The sequence below is a fragment of the Lissotriton helveticus genome, chromosome 8 (assembly GCF_964261635.1).
Source record: "Lissotriton helveticus chromosome 8, aLisHel1.1, whole genome shotgun sequence".
In the NCBI taxonomy this organism is placed as follows: Eukaryota; Metazoa; Chordata; class Amphibia; order Caudata; family Salamandridae; genus Lissotriton; species Lissotriton helveticus.
The window spans coordinates 377415810-377441351 of record NC_136069.1 but is presented as its reverse complement, the minus strand read 5'-3'; the positions used below and the strand labels follow the sequence as shown (position 1 = coordinate 377441351).

Below are 25542 nucleotides of genomic sequence, written 5' to 3'. Positions count from 1 at the left end.
CCCTTTTTTTTGCCACAGAAAAGCAAAATGAATTTGAGAAAGACAATTTACTGCCTCATAGATTGCATGCCACAGTGACTTTGAACAGAGAAACAACTCTGCTAATTCTCACGAGGCCTCTTCAGTTTGATTTTGCCTCATTGCACAAACGTATCCCATATCCATCCTGGTTTTGGTAAATACTTTAAAAAATATATAAAAATACACCTAGGCTCACTTGTTGTTTAACCTGCATTAGTCAAAGCCTCTACCCACACTAAACAAAAATAAATAATAAATAACATATTACACTGCGCACCGCTTCATATATACTAAGAATATACTCCTATCTACATATATACATACATAGAGGTCTTTTTTTGGAGCAGGCTCAGGATACTAATGAAAGTTCTGGCACATCACTCAGCTACAAAGCAGTGCTAGCCCAACTCTCTTTCAGTTTCAGCCAGAGATCCTGACATGTAACACAGCTTAAAGGTCACTTATGTCAACATAGCAGGCGGTTTCCTTTTACTATGTGTAATTTTGAATGTACAGTGTTAGGATGAAAGTTGTGAGTAGCTTGTGAAAATGCCAGCAGTAACTGTGCCTTAGAGGAGTGACATCTTGGAATGGAGTCTTGATGCTAAAGCGCAATGCCGATCCACTGAGTTGCCCCATTTCTCTCTGCTCAGCTGGACCACGGGTTCACCATCAAGCGATCAGGGTCTTTGGACTACTACCAGCAACCAGCAATGTATTGGATAAGGTATGAGATGGTGAAGTGCCCTCAGTCAGTGTTTCCATGGCAACGTGCTGGCAGTCTCCATTCCCCAGTCCCTTCGGTGGATACACATGCTTATGATTTGTTCTCCAGTCCATACGCTGCTTTATCAGTTCCATTCTAACCGTGATGGGGATACCACACCCGCTCATTCCCTCTCTTCACCCATTATCCACACCAAATTTGCCGGCTTTCTCTCCATCGCCATGCGCAGTCGCAAATCTCCCTGCAGTTAAAAGGACAGTATATAAATGTCCACGCAGAGGTCCTTCCTCCATTGATGTGCGGGCTGCGGATTGATCCAAGTAGCGCCCTGGCATAGTGTCTTCTCTGCAGGGTTGTATACTGTCATTTTAAAGCCACGCCTACACAATCCTTACCTTAGACTGAACAATGCATTGATGTGGAGGGGCACGTTACTCCTTGTGGTGCAATGAAACATTAGAATGCATTGTATGCGAGAATCACTTTGGTAAGTTTGTGTGATCTCCCCGTCTCCATTTTTCTGTTTTATATACTGTCTTTTTTTAATTTACAGAAACCCCTTTGTGCCATCATATGTAGTCGTTTTGCATGCATTTTGTTTTCGATTATCGTAATTTCTGCTTTGGTAACTGTGATGTTTTTTAAACTACATAAACTATTGCAAACAGTGAATATTTGACTTTATATCAGAGTGGTCATTTATGTAGAAAAGCAATTCAAATGCGAGACCATTCCCTAGATTTGTCACATTGAGGTGTGTTGGAGAGGGTAGTCTTAGTACTTGTTGATAAGATGGTACCTTGTGCATATATATACAGAAAATACCATGTTCACAAAATCAAAAGTACAATTTCTTTTCGTTTGTAAAAGGAATCTGCAATAATGTAGGAATTAGGCTAAGAACTCTCTTTGGGTGCTACCTTTCAAGACCACACAGGTTCTATCAGCAGTACAGCCCAAGACTTTGCCCGGCTTAAATAATATGATTTTTTTTCCTGTTTCTATCTTGATGCCATCTTTCTGGATCTGATCACTGTACAGCTTTTATTGTTGATATTGATGAAAACACCGGTGCAAAATATTGCATGTTTATCGGTTTCTCATTTGTGGAACTTTGCACTGTTTGCTGCTAGTCCGTTTTCTATTTTCGAAAAGGTGGAAAATGTCATTAAGCAGAGAAGAAACACTTAGACTAGCCCAGGAATTAGCTAATTAAATGGCTCATGTCTTAAACCGTAGTGCTTACGAGGAACCAACACGAATTACAGAGTGGATTTATTGGAGGGTTGTGGGATATGATGGAGACATTCAAATTCCCAAAACCTATTAAGAGTAGAAGGTCAAGCCTTTTCAATGGAAGAACTAGAGCTCACAACTGTAGATTTAAAGAAGAATTACACGTTTTTTCCTTAGAAAGGGTAGAGGATGCATGCACAGTCAAAGGTTGGACAAATAAAAATAAATAATAGACTTAAATCATTTATGTATACATAAGAGCAGCTATTCTGACTCAAGATAAAGCTGGAGGCCATTTAGGGCTAGAGAATGAAGGGTAATTGAAAGGTTGGATAGTTTTTCTCTGACATTAAGTTTTGTTATATTGAACAGAATTTAAAACTCATTAATAGGTAGCAACATAAATACACTTTCCTGAACCCAATTACAGTTTCATTTTACAAAACAAGGGCACATCTCTGCTGGATTATAACCCAATCTATTTCTTTAAAGATGACGAGCAGTTTGCACACCTTCCACTGCATTGTCAAAGAACTTGTCTCCCTAATCTCAGCTTAAGTCTTTTTACCCATGGATGCACAAATGCATCTGATGAACGCTTTCCAACGACGAATATAGGGAGACATACCGGCCAATCATATCGAGTCTCCAAGGTGTTCCCAATTTCATGAGGAGATGCTTCCTCTTTTTCCTCTGAACAATGTTTTGTGAAATCCAATTTTCTTGAGAACCAAATGGAAAATTGTCGTTATGGCTATATAGCAGGTAATCAGCGCACTGACCCGGGATGATCGTCCATAATAAGCAGTTTATTGATCGAACAATGATCTCCATAATTCCAATCCACATAGAGAACTAAACGACGTGGGTAATTGATGAATCTTGACTTTCCAGTTTGTTCCTCACCTTCATTCAGTGGCCCATGCGATATATAATATTGATCAATTTCTGATGCCCAATTTTGAAATCCACTCAACAGAAGTCAATATTAATGGGGCAAGAAAAATCTGCAGAACCATGATGGTATATGTCAGCTGAGACTAGAGCATGTGACGTGTTTCTGGTGAAAAAAAGTGGAAACAACCAACACACTTGTACATGTGGATGTACATCTTCATGCAGACGGTACTACATAAATCAATGACCTTATACATTAGAACGTTCCAATACACAAGGTAAGCGCTAGTCACCCATACGCTAAGCATAATACAACAGAAGCCAAATAATGTAATCACTGATTCATTTCAGGGTCCACAGCCACAGATTCTGCCTGGGAATGTCACAGCAGCATTACTGGATACAGTTGTGCTCGCTGCTTCGGTCCCATTTTCCTAGAGTTGCCTTTTCATGACGCACCGCTGACAGGCTGTCTGTCATCTGCAGTTCAGGCGAGAGAGCTGCCTGCAGGTTGAGCTCCCCTGTGAATTGTGTGCAATGTCCATTTTTCCAGAAGACAGTAAGCAACGTTCTCGCTCTCCAAATGTGGTCCCCCTGGAGTAGAGCTTAGTCAGGATGCATGATTTTCTGTGTCAGATTTTACACTGTTTCAGCCTCACATTTGTTAAGTGCATGGGTTGAAAAACAAATATTGTAGTGCAAGCTGTACCGACAGCTGTTCCAGAGTAAGATAATAAGAAAGAATAATCGTCCACATTCTTTTTTAAACTACCCTTGGATGAAAAATGCCCAGGTGTTCATTTAGTTGTAGGCAAGTCATCTTTTTGCCCAACATCATAGAAATGGCGCTAATAACACATAGATAGTACCAGTAAATATTTAAAGCTATCGCACTCTTCGACTTTTGTGAATATTATTCGTGTATGAACATGTCAAAACTTTCTATCTTTCTTAACCGTCTATATAATTTTCCAGTTTCAGTTCAGTTAATTTGAAAAAAGAAAAAGCTATGAGCAGTACACTTTTAAGGTACGATTGAAATTTATACAGATGGTATGTTTAGGGTAGATCAATTTACTGTGATTTGCGATTGTTAATTATCACATACTAAGTAATACAAGCAAAATATTATAATAGAAATAGGAATTGGCAAAGTGAATAGGTTTTTGTTTAATGTGAGAGGGTATGCAAGCACAGACCTACAGAGAGCAGATTACATGCAAAACTCCTGGTGTTTCCAGTGCTTATTAGTGAAGGTGCAGGTAGTGGTGTTAGTGGTATTGGTTTTAGTGTTGTATTGTGGTAGAACTGGCATTGCGCTATTGCTATTGGAGATAATTGTCTGGTGGTGGTATTGGTTGTGAGGCAATTAGTGATGGTGGTGACAGTGGTGGTTGGTATTGGTGGTGGCTTTGGTATCTGTGGTGGTGGTACTGGTGTTATTGTTGGGGGTAGGTGTAGTGATACTAGTAGTGGTGTTTTGTGTTACTGATGGGTGATGTTATTTGTGATGATATCCAGTATTGTGGTGGCATTGTTTCCATTGAAAAAGTTACAAGAAGAGGAACATTTGTAGACATTGATGCATGACCTTGTGTGTGTATTTCAGGGAGAAAATTGTTTTCATCGTTAAATTATGTCATGGTTTACAACTGCAGCTTCTGACTGTTGTGGTGATATTGATGATATTGTTGGAGATATTGATGGTGGTAGTGTCCTTATTGTTGGTACTGGTGTCCTTATTGGTGGTGTGTGTTTTTCGGTAGTGGTGGTGTAATATTGGTTGTGGGAGTGTGCTATTAGTGGTGGCAGTGGTGTTTGTATAATGGTGGTACTATTTTGATAATGGTAGTGGTGGTATGGTATTGGTAGTATTATTAGTGATAGTGGTGGTATGGTGGTATTGGTGGTGTTTTACAGTAGTATTGATGCAAGTTGTTTTGCTATTATTGCTGTTGGTGACATTGGTAGTGCGCTGTACTATCTATGGAGAAATCAGTGGTGGTGTTACTGGTGGTGGAATTGAGGCACTGGTATTGGTGGCATATTGGTATTGTGTCGTGGTATTGGAGTTGTAGGTAGGGGTGGTGGTATGAGATTTATTGTTGGTAGTATAGATGGTGGCGTTGATGGCAGTAATGGTGTTAGTGATCTTTCTGGTGGCATTGGTGATGGTAATGTTATTGATGGTGGTGGTGTGTTATTGGTGGTGGTGTGTTATTGGTTGTGGTGATATTGGTACAATGATGGTGTCAGTGGTACTGCTAGTGGTTTTGTTAATGATGCTATTGGTACTGGTAGTGGTATTGTTGGTACTAATTGTGACATTGGGAACAGTGGTATTGGTTGCCATTGGTACAGTTCCTATTTCTAGTGATACAGTAGTGGTAGTACTTGTGGTAATGGAGGTTCTATTGATGGTGATATTCGTGGTGGTACATCTGGTGGTATTGGTGGTGCATTGAGGTTAATGTTGATGGCATTGATATGTACTGGTGGTAGTAGTTGGTGTTGCTGTTGGTATAGGGTTATACTGGCACAATGGTGGTTTATTAGTGGTATTAGTAGTGGTATTGGTGATCATATTGATGGTGATATTGCTCAAGGTATTAGTAGTGGTACTGATTGTGATGGGATTGGTGCCATTGGTGTAAGCGATATTAGTGGTGGTATGGTGATGATATTGGTGGTGGTTGTATTGTAGCTGTAGTATGGGCAGCGTCTGCTGCAGTACTGAAAATCTGCTTTCTAAACTCAACGCATATATGCGAAAAATAATTAAAATATGGCAATAGAGTTGGGTGTGCATTGTGTATTGCCTAAGGTAGTGCAGTATAAGCCCTCCATAGGTGGGGGAAGGATACATAAAACAGATAATAGCATGAGGTGAGAGGAATACCCATCTGAGTAGAGCTAAGATGAAAGCAGCCAGTTCAAATAAGCCCAATTTAATGTTGGGAGACCGGAAGCAAAATCTATGAATACTGTATGCAGAAGAGTTTGGTGACATCCATGTTGTCAAACCCAGATCTACAAAAATAAATCAACAACAGCCAAAATAAAATCAGTATTATAAAAGAGGGCCACAAATGTATTTACTTATCATAACAGCTTTATCTGCCCCTGTTAGATATTGGGGTCTCTAGTTGGGAAAGGTAGGCACCTTGTCCAAGTAGGGACCCTTGCTTCTAGTCAGGATAAGGTAGTTAAATACTTTAGATAACCCCTGCTCATCCCCTTGGTAGCTTGGCATGAGCAGACATGCTTATCCCAAAGGCAATGTGTAAAGTATTTGTTCCCAAACATACAGTAACAGAGTGAACAAACCACAAATGAACACCACACCAGTTTGGAAAAATAAGGTATTTGTATCTAACCCAAACAAGACCAAAATATAAATCCACCATACATGTAGCACAATATCACGTTTAAAAGGAAATGTCAGTGGCAAAGAGGGGTCCCATTCATGGGGAGAGAGCACAGGATAAGTCACTCCGATGGCTGGTATGTGGTCTCTGGGCCGTCTCACGACAGCCCCACAACTCCCACAGCCCCTTCTAGCTGCGCCCCAAGAACTCCTCTTGTTCACTTGTGCACTGCCCTTGCTCGGGTAACAGGAGCAAAGGCATGTCCCTGGCCTCCCACTCCGGTTTCGGCAAGGCAAATGTGGTATAGAAGCAGAGGACTGTCTCTGGCATCCTGCTCTGCTCTGCAATACAAATGCGGCGTGGGAGCAGAGTCATGTCTCTGGCCTCCCGCTCTGCTAGAACCCCAGAGAAAGGGTGCATGGGAGAAGAGGCATTTCTCCAGCCACCCACTCCACTTAGACAAAGTGCAACGGCTGCACTCCCCTTGACACTCAATCCTGGGGTTTCAGGCGGTGTTAAGGCTGGACGCATGGCTGCCGTCCCTCAAAGCGACCACGTCAATGACTCCACACGTCTTCCTCAGCGCTGGAGCAGGCAGGGCGGGGCTGGGCTCCCTCCTCAGCCTGCACGGTGGCTGCTTTGGCAACGCCCAAACACCCTTAGGTTCTTTCAGGCACTGGGCTCCCTTTTCAGTCCGCACAGCGGGAAAGCCCGTTGGAGGTTTCTTAGATCGGTCACGGCCCATGCCTACAAAGAGCTTTCAATGCAGCACATGCTGGTGCCGCAGCTCAACTTCCACCATGACAAATGTTTGTGCAGCCGCTCCACTCCCCGTGATGGAAGGAGGAAGAGCAGACTTGGTAAATCTTCAAGATGAGCACAGGGGTGATTTTGTTGTCCCTGAGTCTTCCACAACAGGAGGCAAGCACACACAAGCCCTTGGAGATCTTCTGAAGCAGGATACCATAGCAGGGTACAAAGAGAATGTCCTTTTCCTCTACACACAGAGAAGGAAAGCAACTGCTGGCCAACCCAACCCTCACACAACAGAAAGGGTAGTGCTCCTCACACACCAATTCAGCTCTTCTTCTTAGCAGGAACCTCCTTTCTCCAGAAGGGATCTAAAGTTCTGGGGGTTTTGGTCTATTACCTATACCCCATTTCCTCTCTGTTCTCTTTGTGGCAAGGGTCTCTGTGCTCAGCCTAAATCAGTTCTGTCCCCCATTGTCCAGCTAGACCACAGGAGTATAGACAGCATTGTGCAAAGGAGACATAGCCTCCTATTCAGGTGCTAAAAACTCCCCCCACCACTCTAAATGACTACAAGGTCTATTCCACCTGGCTGTGAGTCACCCAGGAAAGGCAGGACACTCCTCACCCTCCCACCCCTTGTGACTTTCTAGAGTGAATACACATCCCCAGCTCCTGTCACTCCAAAACCAGAGTGTGAATATACAAACAGGCAGAGGCACACAGGATGGTTAAATAAGAAAATGCCCACTTTCTAAAAGTGGCATTTTCAAACATACAATTTAAAAACCACCTTTACTAAAAGGTATGTTATTACATTATGAATTCAGAGAGTCTAAATTCTAGTTCTCCATCTTGTCCCAATGGAAAGTTACACTTGTACGATGTTACAAGGCAGGTCCCACGTTAACCTAGGGGACAGACAGCCTTTCGATAGTGAAAAACTAAATTCAAAGTATTTCACTATCAGGACATGTAACACACACCAGTATATGTCCTACCTTTCACATACACTGCACCCTACCCATAGGAGTATCTGGGGCTTACCTTAGGGGTGCCTTAAATGTAGGAAATGGGAAGGTTAGGGCCTGGCAAGTGGGTGCACTTGCCAGGCAACATGACAGTTTAAAACTGTGTGCACAGACACTGCAGTGGCAGGTCTGAGACACATTTACAGGGCTCCTCATGCGGGTGGCATAACCAGTGCTGCAAGCCCACTAGTTTTTAGGAACAAGGGAACCCAATTGTAATGGTCAGGGACCTTGGGTATAGGTAAGTTACAAACACAGTTGTCCCCGACTAGGAGAATACATGGGAGAGTGAATTAATATAGACTCTGAATCAGTACCATATTAAAGCTGTCCAGCTGGACAGGGTTATTTTAATAATATTTCAATTCAAGCCACAAATAAAGTGGGACACAATCCTGCGTCCAACGCAATAGATATAACACAAAAACAAAAGAAGGGTTCAGGCAGGACAAAAGCTTGTACGATATAAAAAAGATTAAACAAGCAAAAATGAACAGCGACACCGTTACACATAAATAACAAATTGAGTTGTGTTTGCGGTGTACAGAGAGTTGACAACGTTTTGATGCCATAAGAACAGTACTGGGATCATCATCAGGACATAGTATTACATGTCTGAGAAAGAATTCCTGTAATGATAGTTAGACCACAGCCACGAATAGGCCAACAGGCAAGCTTTTGTCCTGCCTGAGTCCTTTTTTTGTTTTTGTGTTATATGTTTTGCGTTGGACGCAAGATTGTGTCCCACTTTATTTGTGCCTTGAATTGAAATATTATTAAAATAACCCTGTTTGGTGGGACAGCTTTAATATAGTACTGATATAGAGTCGATATTAATTCCCTCTCCTATGTATTCTCCTTGTCAGGAACAACTGCGTTTGTAGCAAGCCCACTAGTAGCATTTGATTTACAGGCCCTGGCACACACTACTAGGGACTTACCAGTAATCAAATATGCAATTCATGGATAACCAATCATAATCACGATTTACACAGGGAGCACTTGCAATTTGATACTGATCAGCAGTCGCAAAGTGCCCAAAGCATCTAAGCCAGCAAAAACGAAATCCAGCACAGCATTAAAAATACAAGAGGGAGAGGCAAAAAGTCAGGGGAATCCACCCCAAAGATGCCAAGTCTACCAGCCCCCATCTACACTTCCCACTTATAACAGCTTTATCCTCCCCATCTAGACTTCCCCCTCAATATCTGGGGAAATATTAGAAGGACACGCAAGTGAAGGGCAGGAAGGAGAAGGCACAAGCTGTCTTATTTCTAGCTCCCTTAAAGCTGACAGGGGAAATGAGAAGCTGAGAGCTGAGGAAAGTAGCCCTGCACGTAAAAGAAAATAGAAAGAAAAAAAAACACGTCAAAGAAGGAAAAAGTGGGGAAACAGAGGAAGAGGTGGAGAGAAGCTTGTTAGCTTTTGGGCAGTTTTAGAAAGTAGTGAACAAAGGAAGATTATCATAAAAGGAAGAACCAGCAGAGATTGCATCAACATTTTCATAATGTATCCATCAGTATGTCAATGTTTTACACTGAGTGAACTGAATGCTCAGGTAGAAAAAAAATCTGCATTTTACAGTCCTGTGGCCAGGTCATGATGCTGTTATCAACGCTGAGCCAGCACAGAAAGGGTGGTTTTTGTTTTTGGTATCTTGAGCGCATATAATAACTCGAAATATCTCCGAGTTAATGCATATTTTGCTGACAGCAGAGCTGGAAAAGACATGGCAGTAACTACCACTTTGTGTGTTCTGAGCTTGCCTATGAGAAAAACATACATTAACTGGGCGATATTTTGAGTTAATATACGCACTCAAGACCCCAAAAATAAGTGCACAGATACCACCTGCACTGGCGGAGCACAGAAAACCGCATCATGATATGGCATTGGGACTATCAAAATGGAAATACCAAGTACTTGATCTGGGTCCCAATCTCTATTCATTTTTGGGTATGTTATAATGCCACCCATCTGCAAAACTCTGGGATTCGAGATCTTAACCTTATTTATATACATAGGTGCTAGAAGATTTATAACACATTGCATGCAGATAAAGATTCAATTAACCATCAAGTCTGTGAAATTCACTGCTTCTTGTTGCTGTCTAGATTGTGTAGCCACTTCTTACACAAGCTTTACGCCTCTGCTTCTGTATTGTCAGCTGTGTACTGTGTAACTGATCAGGTTTCTGCCACACCTGCCTTGAATTCACCACACTTTCCTTACATCACTTGTGCGAGATCCAGCTAGACTTTATTTCCACATGCCTTGATTTAGAATATCAGCACTGCTGGACTAGGCCAACCCTGCTGTTTCCACAGAAAAACCATTTATTTACATGTCTCCATTATAGCTCCCCTCTGTCTTCCAAGCCATACACATACAATGGTCCTCTTCATAGGGCACTTGATGCAGCCCTTGCTTCGTTGTGGTACTACTTCCTGAGACCATCCCATCCCATAAATGCTTGTCCTTCTGCAAGGTATGCCATCTGGGACAGAGAAAAATGATACAGGTCAAGCTGCACCAAAGGTCTATGCAGGAACAATAAGTGTCCTTTTCATCAACCTTATTGGGAAGTCTTTCCAAAGATGCATGTGTCCTTTGTCTCTGGAAAGAGCAAAGATGTTATACCTAATGACTCCTCCCTGTCAAGTTGGGAATTAGGATGAAAACAGTCGTCAGTTGGTGCCAGAATTTTTGTCTTTTTTGTAGAGGTGGGAGGAACTCATGGAGTTTCACTCCGCGGACTTGCACGGAGTTACCGTAAACCTCTGCGAGATTCTCGCGTTTTTGTATGTCGCACTGATTGTTAGTGTTGGGAGCTTCTCCTGTGCTGTAAAAGCAGCATTACCTCGATGTACTGGTACTACACACACCTGCTCAGGTGTAGAAAAAGCACAATTTGCAAGCCATCTCCTGCTATTTGCAACAACATAACAAGAGTTTCTCATTGCCGCTAGGGCTCTTTTTCCAGCTAAGCAGAGGTGAACGCCTACTTTTTGGATTCATGGCCTGCAGGGATGAGCCTACGCTGTTGCTGTTCTGCTGGCAGCACGGCCCTTCATTGTTCGCACTCCACTTAATCGATCAGCACTGGTTCAGGCACTAGGATACACACTCGGGCCAGCTTTATCCGCAGGTAATGGCAGATATGGGACATCCCCCCAAATGTCTCACCCGCAGTTATTGTGACCATAGGCCTGATGCTCAAAAAGAGTCCAAAAATCCCTTTATAAATTGGTACTGTAGTGTTGTGATAAAAGTGTTTGATAGAATAAGCCATAGGACATATCCCGGTCACGCTCCACTGGTCATTCATCTTTCCACAGAGAGGCCAATAATTACTCCAATTCATTTATTAATTTCACTTAGCTAATTCTGAATTCTACTCAGACTCCCAGTGATTCATTTGAGTGAAACCGTGCTAAAGGTTTTTGCTAAAATCCAAGTAGATCATAGTTGCCATTCATCCATTACTGAGAGAAGAACTCTCAGGTAAATACATCCATCTCATATAATCATAGCAGCCAGCTTTCATGTATGTCTATGTTTGGGAGGATGAACAAATTACTGACCCGCACTATCGGTTTACTGTAAAACTGTATAAAACCATGGGAGAGTTGACGTTTTACATTTCATAAAAAGAAAGTATACAAGAAGAAAAGCCAAAGAACTGAAAGGAGGACAGAACCCCCATAAAACTGCTGGAGACAGACGAAGCCCCTAGCAGCTGATCAGAGGACTTTCCAAACATTAGTTCAGCATCTGGAAATGCACAGTTTCTGGACATTAAATAATAAACAATCCCAACAAGGAGGGACCAGGAGCGCATGAAGGTCCAGCTTAGTACTCCGAAGTAATTCTATTCAATTAAAGGTATGAAGTTCCTGGATACTGCAAATATTGAATTGATTACATTAAATAGTAAACCCAGTGATGAGGTACCAAGACCATCCCTAAGGCTGTAACGAACCAGAGTTATCTTACCGCAGTATCAAGCAGTGGCGCAAGTAACTCCATCTCCTTAACAAATACTTTCCTGAACAACGTCAACTAACCTAGACCTCAATATTACGAGTTGACTCCCATTCAAGGATTGTTGGTGAACGGACTATGCTAATCTCCCTGTTTTTCTTTTTTTCTTCCCCTCCCCCTCCGCTGCACAGCTACTTATTGTTCATACTGTATTCTTTATCCGTGGTTTGCTTACTTACTGTCAGCTTTCTAGGTAATGTAAGGCCCTTCGGCTTTGCACAATATGTATGTGAAGCGCTCTGATACCTACGGGTCTAGCTAGCGCTATACAAAACTTTAAAAATAAAAAAAAACAAAAAAAACCTACAGTTTATGGCACAACAACAGAATATAGAGTAAAAGAGGTACATTGAAAAAAGTTTTAAAAAGTGGAAAATGCATAGGTTAGGAGAGGGTTAGGTGATGCTTAATAGGTATGGTTAGAGTAAGAAGTAAGGTGTCGAGGTTAGAGTTTAAGTAGTCTAACAGTTGTGGTTAGGACTAGGGTAATAGGGATGGGTTAAGGGACTGCCTAACTTATGGGGTTGGTTTAAGTGTTGAGTAAAGGAGGGTGTAAAGGATGGTGTTATGGTTGGAGCAGTAAGGGATGGGGGATTAAGGTTAGCTTTAGGGGTTGGTGTAGAGTTAAAGTAATGGACAGTGTAATTGACGGTGTAAGAAGAAGGTGTTGTATAATATTGGCTCAAGAGATGATATGGGCTGCCCCCCCCCCCCATGATATGCAAAGAGTGTGTGGTATAAGTAAATAGGTTAGGGTTAAGGAAGCAGTAACAGTTATCACTTATGGTATTGGCAAATACAGGTCTTCAATTGTAGTGTACAATTTCTACTTTTGTACCACTACATTTTGCATTTCTATAAACATACTTGATATCCACTGCATTTTCACCTCTAACTTTGACTTAGAGATTTTGCATTTGATGTTTTTGCTCTCATCTGTATTACATGCAAGCAGAGCTAGGCTCTAGGCTTTGGAGAGCATCACAGGGTATAAAATCCAACTTTAAATTGGATACCAAGCTACTCTGAGAGCTTGTGTACAGCATAAGCAATAAGCAGTTCTAAAAGAGTGTACCGACAGGCAAAGGCCCTAAAGCGCGAAAAAGGGCAGATTTGTCCCACAGAAGACATTTTACACTGATCTGCAACTTGTGCTGCAGGAAATGCAGACAAATGTTAAATGAGAAAGGGTAAAAAGTTCCAAAAGGCATTTGGCGATTCTATCTTATAAACTAGAAGTTTTTTCTGGGGGTAAACATTCACATGGGTAGACCTATTTGGTGCTCTCTCTGTTATAATAAGCATGATTGATGAGGCTCCCAATGTGGATTAAAAATATATTAAATATTCAGCTGTTCTCTTTTCAAAGGGCTTCAGAGACAGCTGTAATATAGTACAGCTTGGTTGCAATGTTGCCATTAAATGCGTGCCTCGTTTCTTTTTTTCTTATCTACCTTGTATCATGGGGGTGATATAGTGTATGTAGGTTGTGTCATTTGCCCCTAAATAGCTTCACTTTAATTTGTTATACAAGGAGATCAGATGTTCATTAAAAAGCGCTTTATTGGTAATGCAGATGAGCTTCAAGGATTTCTCAATTTCAAAGTGTAAGTGAATGCAGATTTGTATATCACAATATTGACCCTCAAAATAGCGACCTCCGGATATATTATGATCATAATTTCACCTCGTGAAATATCATAAAGGTAAATGTATATTTACTATTATTAATTTACCTGTTATGATATTGCGAAAGTTAATATTATGGTCTTAATGTGTCTGTAGGTCGGTATTTCAACTGCAACATTGTTGAACAACACCCAGTGTATCTCTCTTATGCTGAACATGATGTGGGTGAATTTGTAAACACTGGATACTAGCCTGGCTACTTTGTTGATACTACTTTTCCAGGAGTTAGCCTTGACCCAAGCCCACTTTTTGAGCAAAGGTGGTGTAGAACTTATCTGGAGCCACTTTATTCGAGACTAGCACCGGCCTATGTTGGCCCTCTATGGATTTACTCTCACTGTCGGCTAATGAGAATTTCTTTATTTATTCTGGTGGCTACCAATATTCTGTTGTTTCATAGCACTATAAATGACAGATGTCCAACTTAATAGCTCTCAATTTATGAACTTCAGAACTATGTTGACCACGCAGATAAGCGAACCTATGATCCACAGGTTACACACAGATCTCAACAGCAGTGCTTAACTCAATGAGCTATCTTGCCGTCATCCTGTCTAGATAATGCTAACATTTGAATAGTGGCGTGAAAGTGAAACAAAAAGTAATTGAGTTACTTTGCATAGGTGGGAGAGCTAGCAATTGCCTTCTTTTACAGCTTATGTCACCTAACTGCGATGACGAATCTAGCTGGTAAGAATCACAGTAGATACATTTGTAGATAAGGGTGATGGTTTATAATGCAGCAAATCACAAACACGATTGGTACATGGAAAAAGATTTTCGGCCAATCTTAAACATACAGCTTGGCACTGTGAGTTAAAAGAAGCAATCTTTAGGAATGTTCCTTCTTGGATAAGGCAACTGAAAAGTGCAGTGTCAAATTATTTGGTCTAGGCTTATCCGAAGTGACATACATTTTGTGCGCAAAGCAATGAGTTTAATTTTCCCTTGCCTTAATTTAAGAAATTGGGTTGTTGATTGACTAGAAGTGTGAGCCATGGTCAAGCAGCAACCAAAATCCTTGCCCGGGTAAGGCACACGCAAACCCCACCTTAACCTGTGCTCAACCCCCTGGCAGCTTGGCAGGAAGCAGTCATGTTTAACTTAGAGCCAATGTGTCAAGTATTTGTGCAGCACTTCAAACAGCAAAAGAGTGAAAACACACCACAAAAGGAGCCCACAACAGGATTAAACTTGCAGAGTGATTTTTAATGAATATAACAAGTCCAAAATGACTGGAGATATGGAATTTTAAAGTGTTTTGGGAAAATAGCGGCAAAAGGCGTAAAGCACTAATTGTGGGTATCTGATCGTGCCAGACCAGGCCAAAGTTCAGGCCGTCCATGATGGAGAGAGGGCTGGGTACATGGACCCAATTAGGCCTTCTGAACAGAGTACCTTAAATCCTGGTTTGAGGAGCATTACGTGGATCTGCATCGGTGATCAATCACAAAACTGAAGTGATGCGTTGGCTCCAAGATGCAGCAAGGCTGCAGTGCGAGGTCCTGTAGCATCAACATCGAGGATCCAATCGACGAGGGCTTGCACATTCCTGAATCTGGGATGCAACGCACAGTCATGGCGATGTGCCTGTTCCGAGGAGCCGCAAGGCTGCAATACAGAGTTCATCATCGAAGCTGCTGTCAGAGAGAGAGATTCGAGGGTCTGCGCCGAGAATGCATAGCGAAGTGGCAGTTCCGAAGGTGATACGTGCTGCTGCGGCAATGCGAGTGTTTGCGATGGGTCCAATCCATGCAGCAGTGGAAATGCATCTGTTCTGCTCAGGGTTGTGCCGCTCAGCAGAGGAGATGCATGGGTTCAGCTGGGACCACAGAGGCTGGCAAAGCACCATAAGCCCACTTCCAAGGGTCCAGGACTGGTGTGGCACCCCTTGGCAGAGTATACTTACAGAAGGCAGAGTCAAGGTGCGGATGCAAAATTGTTGGAAGCCTATTATGTTTCTGAGGTTTCAGGTCAGGCCGCCAGCCAACTAGCCCATGGAGTTACTTTGGGTTCTGGGTTCAAGAGATGTGGGTCCAGTACTTCTCACCTGGGAAAGAGGGCAGCAGGTCTGTACAGCAAAGCAGGAGTCCAGCAGACTGGTAGTCCTTCAGCAGCACAGCAGTCCTTCTTCCTGGCAGAGGTTCCACAGGTCCAAAAGTGTACTGAAGTGGTGGTGTCTGAGGTCCAGTCTTTATACCCAGCTGTTCCTTTGAAGGGGGGAGAGCTTTTAGAGGTTTCCCCTTGAAGTCCAAAGGAATCCTGCCTCCTCTGCCCTGGTTCCAGACTAACTATAGGGGGTATACAGCATTTTGTGTGGAGGCAGGACACCGCATACTCCGGTGTAAGTGGGGCTGTGCCCAGCTCCTCCCTCCCATCCTGCCAGTGATGGCACATCCAGGCACACCTAAACTCCCTATTGTGTGTGGCTGTCCAGGAGGAGTACACAAAGCTCAACTGTCAGCTACACCCAGTCATGTGACAAGAGACAAGCTAAATGGCTAAGGCAAGAAAATGCCAACTTTCTAAAAGTGGCATTTTCGGAACTGCAATTTTAAATCCAACTTCACCCAAAGTTAGGGTTTTAAATTATGATTCCAGAGACACTAAACATGAACTGGTCATCCCTTCCCATATGGAAATTATACTTATAAAATGTCATAAGGCAACTCCAATTTTATCCTATCGGAAAAATAGGCCTTGAAGCTGTGAAAAATAAATTAAAGAGTTTTTCACTACCAGGACATGTAAAACTTAAAAGTATATGTCCTACTTTTTAAATACATGGCACCCTGCCCTCTGGCTGTCCATGGCCTATCCTAGGGGTGACACATGTATTAAAAAGGAAGGTATGGGTCTAGCAAAAGGTTTGTTTTGCCTGGTTGAAACAGCAGTTTAAAACTGCACACACGGGCTCTGCAATGGCAAGCCTGAGACATGTTTAAAGGGCTACTTAAGTGGGTGGCACAATCAGTGCTGCAGACCCACCAGTAACATTTAGTTTAGAGGCAATGGTTACACTTACTACCACTGTACTAGGGACTTGTAAGTAAATTACATTTGCCAATTGGGTATAAGCCGATATTACCATGTTTTAAGGAGTGAGCACATGCACTTTAGCACTAGTTAGCAGAGGTAAAGTGGGCAGAGTCCTAATGGCAGTTAAAATAGGACCACAATAAAATGGAGGAGGAAGGCAAAATGTTTGAGGTGAAGACTTTCCTAAGGCTGACAGGTATAATACTTCTTTAAGTTCAGGCCTAAGTCTGATAGGACAGGGTAAAAGTAAACCGGAGAAAACCATAGTGAGGGATGGCAGGGTGGGTAGGCTGTAACTGTCAACTAGCACATGACTCTTAGATAGATGTTATTGTTCCTGTGAGCAAAAAGATTGAGAGTTTGATCGGTGAATAAAAAGTAAGAACGGATTTGGGTCAGTGTCCAGCTTAATCATCCTTTTTTCCATGGTGATGAAAATGAACCTGGTTTCTAATGTATTCATCTGTACTTATCAGGTCTAGACTAAAAGGTTGGCAAGGCATTTTACATAAGTTAAACAGGTACATATAACCATATGAGTGGGTGTAATGAAATTAATGCATCATACTCCATTTGGATTTTTTATGTGGGGCAAGTTTGGAGCCACTTATGAGAAAGGAATAAAGTAGAGGAGACAGCAAATGTTGGACATGTGCCTCAGTGCCAATCATTACACAATCCACCTACTATACCAACTGCACAGGAATAGTCAAGTGCCTCCCAATTAATGCAAACGAAGGGATCCAGTTAGAGAGTTGCCTCCATTATGCAGACAGTTAGGGTTGTTTAACGAATAGAGTTAGATTAAAAATTATTGTCAATCACATCAGGAACTGTTGTTGAAAAATAGCCTTTTCACTTTACTTAAGCTTTTGTTGGAAGAAATCATTCTGAAAACATCAGGGATAAAGTTACACAGATTATAAGCAATCCCTGGGAAGGAATGTTTGGGAGTCTTTTTCCTTCTGCAGATTGGCATTTCAAACTTAAGTGACTCTGAGCTCTTGATTTCACACATTCCATCTGAAATGATTTGTTTATTTGGTATATAGTCAGGAGTTCGTAATTATAGATGTTGTGGTCTAATTTTGACAAGTCTATTGATTGTACTATTGTTTTTGGAGTCTTCACTGGGTAGGAACAGCTCACTTCTGTGCAACAGATTTGCAATTGTCTCTCTTGCTTTGAGGTTTATGTGGTTCTAGAGTTTGCTAATCCTGCCTAATATGAAAGACCAAGAATATGTGCATTCAGTTATGTCAGTGAGCCAAATTTAGTATGAGGATAGCATTCAGCCAAGAGTTGCACAGTTTGAGGGAGGAATCAATAAAAATCGTTTTCAAGAGATTTCATTTGGAGTGTTGATGGGAAATCTCAGAATCTGTGCAAAAAAGTCAATGTCTTCAGGGGATCCGACTTTCAAATAGAGCTGTGCATTATAAGCATAGAAGTAGTAGGAGAGAGATTTTATTGTTATATGGAAGAGAGACTACTGGTAGGATCAAGATAGAGTATGAAACCTTGGGTACACTTTGTTGAAAAATTGTAGATTTGGAGATGGAATTCAAGATTTATATTGGCTGATATTAGATATGTATGTAAGACAAGAACTAATTTAGGACCATTGCTCTGAAACCAATTTTTTAATTGAGGACCTTTGTGAGCATAGTCTAGTTAACTACGTTGAATGCTGACAAATGATCTGGAAGGGTAAGCAGGCAAGAGTCTCCTTTTTCGAGGATTAGGATTTGTAGCGTCCTCCCCAGCCTGGGTACCCACCACTGACTACACAACACATGGAGCTTAGTTATAAAAGTCTTTATTCGCCTGTGTATATTTGCAAACACAACATTCAAACCAAATCTTCATTGCATTCTTCTCTAATACTTATGTCACAATTCTACGGAGTCTATCAGGAGCCCAAAGGGTTCGTTCATTTTTAATTTGCAAGACACATCATCTACCCCTCTGCTTAATAAAAACATTTTTTACACAATAGGCATATATAAACATGTACAATTAAATCTCTTCAATCAATCCTTTTAGCACTTTAATTGTTCGACCTGATCTTGTTCTTTGAAACTGGGACTGTCACCACCATTGTCCAGGATCTGCTCCAACGGTGTAGAGTCAATAGCAGTCACTGAGGTGTTTTAAACCCAGTCTCTCCTTCAACAGCTCGATCTGAGAAATGATAAGTTAAGTGCCTGAAATTAGCAGAGTCTCTAGTAATAGACTTCCCAGGGCACTTGGCAGTCACCATGTTTCTTTTAGTAGACACCACTTGAAAGGTTTCTGCATCAAATGGAGTATCAGATTTTCTCTTCCTCGCTTGTCATGCCCACATCGGATCTCCCTTTTTGAAGACAATTTTTTTTTTTTAGCATGTGGTCTTTTGTCAGCATATGCTTTCATCTTTTATTTGTTAACCAAGTCCTACGCATGAGTCACTGCCTCCTCTTTCTTTCTCTGATTGGTCTATTGAGGTAACTTGGTGTTCAGTGCTCTCCCGAACATCAATGTTGTAGGATTTTCACCTGGGGTCAAGTGGAGTGTTGAACGATAAGCTCTCAAGGTAGAATTCAGCACAGTTTTCAAATTGAGTCTCACAAGAGTAGCATGCTGCACTACTTTCTTTAGCATACTCATAAAATGCTCCACAAGTCCCCTGTCCTGTGGCCGGCAAGCAGTGCTCTTCTGATGCTTTATAGGTAAATGCTCCAAGAAATCTTTAAACTCTTGACTGTTGAAGGCAGGCCATTGCCAGACTTAACTATGGCTGGAACACCCTATGCTGCAAAGATGCCATCTAGTCTTTCAATGACTCGTTCTTGAGTAGTAGGTGAAAGATCTTCAATTAATGACATTTGTGAGTATTCCTTCAAAATTACCAGCAGGGGATGTACATTGTCAAGTGGACTGAAAAAGTAAATGGCTATTCTCTCCCATGCATGCTTTGGAAGTTCTGACATGTTCAATGTGTGTATTTTGTGTAGAAAGGCAGTTGCATAGATGATAAGCCATTAATTTCCTTTCAACCCTGTCATCAAGATAAGGAAACCAGCCTTGCTCTCGTAGAGCTCGTTTTGTGGCAACAATTCCACAATGTCCTTCATGTGCCACAAGTATTTTCTGTTACAGACTCTCCAGAATCAGAATCCTTGACCCTTGTAGTATAGCTTCTTCCTGAGTTATGGACAGCTCATCCTTGACATTTTTGTACTTTTGATATTTACCATCACTGGTGAGCGTTTGACTGTGTTGGTTCCATGAATGATGTGTAATGATATCCTTCAAATCTCACATGTCACTATAATGGCTCATGGCAGTGATAATCTGAGCTAATGAAATGGCAACTGGTGTGTTTGATTTTACAATTAAGTTGCTATAGTCCTCAGCCATCCTGGATAGAGTACCGTGACCTTTTTTTTTTTTAAAGGTTTTATTGGTGATTGAGAGCATTAACACAGCTCCTTGCCTACAACCACGAAGTGGCCGGCAGCGCTCGAGCAATTCTCAGACAGTAATCAATAGAAATAGCAAGCGGAGCACGTTAACACAGAAAGCCACCTACAACCACTTTGGGCCGGCCGCATATAAATGATGTTCCACATGACAATAATCTGCTTATATATAAAATTACGTGTAAAAAGGAAACAAAATAAAAGGAAAAAGAGTAAATTTTTGAGGCACACAGAGACAAATAGCAAGGCACATTACTGATTTGCACAGTCGTCGATCAGTCCTTCGCACAGCGCTACATATTCATGGTCAAGAACACAGCATACACAAACGCAGGTGAAGCAAGATAGGAAAGAGGGGGGGAGGAAGGTCGAGGAGACCCATCAGGTCAGCGTCTACTGCTTGTGCTTCTCAAGCTGTTAAGAACCACATTGGTCGAACAGTGCCGTTCGGTGAGAGTACTAAATAAATCTAACCGTGTGCGGGCAACATACAGTCGTCTACACAGTGGCTTGTGATTGGGTATCGTCCGTGGAGTGCGATAGCAAATAAGACGCTAGAGGCGCCCATATGTCTCTGGGTCGGGAATTACAGGGCAGTAGCTCAGCATAGAGGGCAGACTGTTCTTGACAATCCTTAAACTTGGGTGCCCTGCCCCTACCCCACCTGAAGGCAATGCAGCGTTTAGCCATCAACAGTGCAATCGCTGTGTATTTACGATATGCCACCGGCACATTTTTAACATAGCTCAGTAAGGCAGTCAGTGGCGTGGCGTCAATACGTACATTGGTCATGTGGAAAAGTGCCGTAAAAACATGTCCCCAATAATCATGTATGGCTGGGCAGTCCCAGGACAGGTGTAAAAAATCAGCCCGCGGCGCATGGCATCTCTCACAGCTGTCAGTCTCTCGTAGGTTATGTCTGTGCATACCAGCCGGAGTGCAATACAACCTGTGTAAGTATCTATAATGTATGCTTCGAAGCCGGCTGCTGGCAGATATGCGTTCAGTTTGCGAGAAGCAGTACTCCCATTGCTCTTCTGTTATTTCAACCCCCAGTTCAGCCTTCCCTTTCGAGCGTGATGGGGAGGTTTCCACGTTAAGTCTAGTATGAGTGACATGATAGATTAGTGAGACCAGCCGCCTAGGTGAGGGTTGCTGCAATAATACCTGCAGAGGCGGCAGCATGGGAGGCTCATCGGGAAAGTTGGGGTGAAGAGCTCTCATGCCCTGTTTGAGTCATATGTATAAGAAGCTATCCAGTGGAGTGCGCTGAATGTCCTGAAATACACTATCTGCGTCACGAAATGTGCCATCTGCGTACAGATCCCCCACGTTGTGATGGATGTGCGAGTCTGTAACTTGTGGAATATAGCCTCCTGTAAAAGGGGCATGTCTAGGTGATAAGTCAAGGGAAGCAGTGGCGAGTACAAGAAGGGGAGCTCAAAAAGTTTGGTAATTCTTTGCCATGCCGTAACTGTAGCATTGACTGTTGTCTGCGTGCGCTCACAAGCGGGTATGACCATGTACACGGCGCTCTCTATCGGTGTAGGGTGTGCTAGCCAGTGTTCTGCTGCTAATTGTGGCATGTACCTGGGTTGTCGTATCCAAAAGTATAAATAGTGTGCCTGGGCACTAATGTAATAAAGTTCAAAGTCCGGAATGCCAAACCCACCCGATGCATATGGCTTAATGAGGATCGTCCATTTCAACCTAGCACGCTTGTCTCCCCCACACCAGCCGGCTCATCTCAGATTTGAGGGACGCAAAAAAATGCCGCCCAGGAGAGTACGGGATATTCATAAACAAATAGAGTAGCTGGGGCAATATTACCATTTTAATCAGAGAGGCTCTCCCTGCCATGGAGAGTGGGAGCGTTATCCAGCGATCAACTTTATCTGTGATACGGGACAATGCTACTCCGTAGTTGAGTCGCATGAGTTCTTCCCTGTTTCTGGTGACCTTGATTCCCAAGTATCGCAGCTCCTCCTCCCACCATTCCAGCGGGTAGTCTAGGGGGAAGCGCGCTACCGCATCTGTAAGGGGAAAGAAACAAGACTTCTCCCAAATAATCTGAACGCCAGACAGGCGACCGAAGACTATGAATTCTTGCAAGAGGATATTCAGATTTTGCTGTGGGTGTCGAACATACAGGGTAATGTCGTCGGCGTACATGGATATTAATATTTGTCGCAGGTTGCATTGCAGGGCCATAGCATTGTAGCGTTGGCGCAGACGTGCCGCCAACGGCTCTGTTGCAAGGGCGAATAGCAGCGGGGATAATGGGCACCCCTGACGCGTGCCCCTAGTAATCAAAAATTGTGGGGATAGTCGCCCATTGATTAGTACCCTCCCTCCAGGTCGTTGATACAACAGGCGTATCCAAGATAAGAACAAAGGGGGGAAGCCCATACGTGTCATTATTCCGAAAAGGTACCTCCATTCCAAAGAATCGAAGGCCTTTGTGGCGTCCAAAAAAACTGCAGCCAGGGGTAACTCAGGGGAAACATTATGCAGCATTGTAAAGAGGGTTCTCAAGTTATGGGAGGTGGATCTGCCAGGAACAAAACCCGACTGATCAGGTAATATCAGATGCTCTAATAGCTTAGCTAATATTTTAGCGTCAACGTTGAGAAAAGAGAGTGGCCGGTACGAGCCACATAAATGGGCAGGTTTGTCTGGCTTTAACAATGATATAATCAGGGCTTCCCTCATTGAGGGTGGGAGAGAGCCACCTTGGAAGGATTCTTCATAAACTTCCCGTAGGATGGTGCCATTAGATCGATATAGGTTTTATAAAATTCAACCGTTATGCCATCCATTCCTGTGGCTTTGCCCGACTGGAGGCCCATTATGGCATCTCGCATTTCGTCCAGTTCAAAAGGTGCACATAGGAATTTCCGGTGTACATCACTGAGCCATCCTAGTGCCACGTCTCCCAGATAATCGTCCAGGTCCAGGTCCAAATCGTGGGATCCAGAGGTGGTGTATAGAGTCTCATAGTGGGTAGTAAAACTGTTCAGTATATTCGTAGTGTCGCAGTAGCACGTGCCATCCGGCCCCTCCAGTTCCAACACGTAGCTGGAGTGTCGTGGTGCCCTAATTAAGTCTAATTAAGTCTGCTAGAGTTTTACCTGGGCGTTCCCCCTCTCCATAACGACGGGCCTGCCAGTGGTTATCCCTGAAGTGCGTCCCCCTCTGTGCCTCTTCCATATATTCATTTAATTTAGACCTGAATTTCTCTTGTGTCTCACCATCCGGTGATCGTGCCAGTATAGCCTCCAATGCCCGCAAGTCATGTTCCAATCTAGATAGTGTGTTGATAATATCTTTGAGTACCCCTGATCCCTTGGATATGCAGTACCCTCTAACTGTAACCTTAAAGGCCTCCATATGGTCTCTACGCCTTGCACCGATCCCTTATTACGTGTAAAAAAGTCTTGTATCTCCTCACGCAGTTCCTCTTAGAAGACTGTGTCTGAGAGCATGCGCGTGTTCAGGCGCCATGCGCTCCGGGGGGGGGGGCAAAGTCTGTGTACGAGAAAGCCAGCCATACAGGAGCATGATGGGAATAGGTTCTTGCTAAGTGTCGCGCTTGAGAGAGTGCAGGGCCAAGCCCTCGAGCAATAAGCCAAAAATCCAGCCGTGCCCAGGTGGCCGCGTATGCCGTAAAATGCGTGCCCTCCCTGTCCGAGGGGTGCAAATGCCTCCAAGCATCAACCAAGTGGTTATCTGCTATGATGTCTTTAAGTACGATGCTTGCCCTCGTGCGGTGATGTGGGGCTGGGTGGGATCTGTCCAGAGTCGGCGCGTATGTGACATTAAAGTCGCCTCCACATGTGTGGACCCAATGCGTCTAACCTCCTCCCATAGGGATGAGAAAAAATCGGGAGCATCAACATTCGGACCATAGCAGCACACTAGTGTAACTGATTCCAGACCCAAGCGCCCCAAATCATACAATATCTGCCCTGATCGTCTCTAGCTGAGCCCACTAAGTGAAATGGCACCTTCTTGTTAATAAGGATGGCAGTGCCCCTGGCATAGGGGGAGTAGGAGGAGAATGCACTATGCGCGGCCCATCGGGTCGCAAATGAGGTTGGTTTGAGAGGCGAGAAGTGCATTTCCTGCAGCAGTGCAATATGGGTGTGTTGCTTCTCTAGATACGCCAAGACTTGTCTTCGCTTTCTGTGGTCTCCGAGCCCCCGTACGTTCCATGTGATAACGTTTAAGTGTGCACCTACAGTGTTAGCCATGGTCCCTCAAAAACAATGTATAGTCCAATAGTGTGTGCGCTGTGCGGTATGGTTCAGTCGAGCTATGTAAGGTCATGCGTCTCTGTGCGTCAAATGTGTTCATAGCGATCTCAATACAAACCGTCAACATTCCTTCCCAAACCCAAGTCCCTCCCCCCCACTGAAGCAACCCCAACACGCCAGCATAAGATACCCACCCAACCCTCCCCACCCCATTATTCAAACCAAAATATAGAGCAGTCCCCGCCATATCTACTGGCAAGGTATTTGGGGGGAATTCCCTGTGGGGGCCTCCCGCAATGCCACGTCGCGGTCTCTGTAGTTTAAGAGTCTAGCAATTATAGGCCGCGGTGCAGCTTCTGGTTTGGGGCGAGGACCCAATGACCTGTGTGGACGTTCGACAATAAATTGTGGTGAGAAGGCCTCCGATCCAACGGCAGCCAACAATAATTTTTCGACGTATTCCTCCATGCGGCCTGTGTTCGTAGATTCTGGAATACCTACAATACGTATGTTATTGCATCTGCTTCTCGCTTCCAAATCCTCGTTCTTAGAAGCCATGACTCGAAGCAGATTATCCATACGAGAGAGTTGCCAGGTGTGTCGAGTAGTCAAGTCTTCCGAATTCGATATGCGCCGCTCTGCCTCCGTTAGCCGCTCCTCGTGGACAACCATTTTGTGCACTATGGCATCCATGCGTGAGGACATTCTATCTACCTTGTCCGCTATTGTGGCAAACCCTTGCCGCACCTCACGCATAATATCCTGGAGCTCAGGGGGCTGTTCCGCCCTGGCCCCAGTCAGGCCATCAGCGCTTTCCTGTGCCGGTAGGTCCTGTCTCGACCTGGTGGGTCTCTTGGGAGGATCAATGGTGATCTTGGGTTGACGTGGATCATTCTTTCCCATGGTGGTACACTGCGCAGCCAACAAATTGCCCAACAGTCAAAAAAGTAGTGGGGGGGTAGCAGGGTGCCGTCCTCCTAGCACTATGGTTGGTCTTGTGGTGCGTTGTTGGGCCTCCTT

The 25542-nt window shown here is 43.4% G+C and overlaps 1 protein-coding gene across 4 annotated transcripts in view; it reads left to right on the top strand.

The window, feature by feature from the left end:
- DCLK1 (doublecortin like kinase 1) overlaps positions 1 to 25542 on the top strand; it is a 1138541-nt gene that overhangs the window by 1081719 nt on the left and 31280 nt on the right. For 2 of the 4 annotated variants that reach the window (XM_078657179.1, XM_078657181.1), the window contains one exon: positions 675 to 748. The exons of the other annotated variants lie outside the window; for them this stretch is intronic. In XM_078657179.1, the coding sequence (XP_078513305.1) occupies positions 675 to 748 (74 nt within the window). The remainder of the gene's footprint in view (positions 1 to 674; positions 749 to 25542) is intronic. 4 annotated transcript variants of the gene reach the window in all.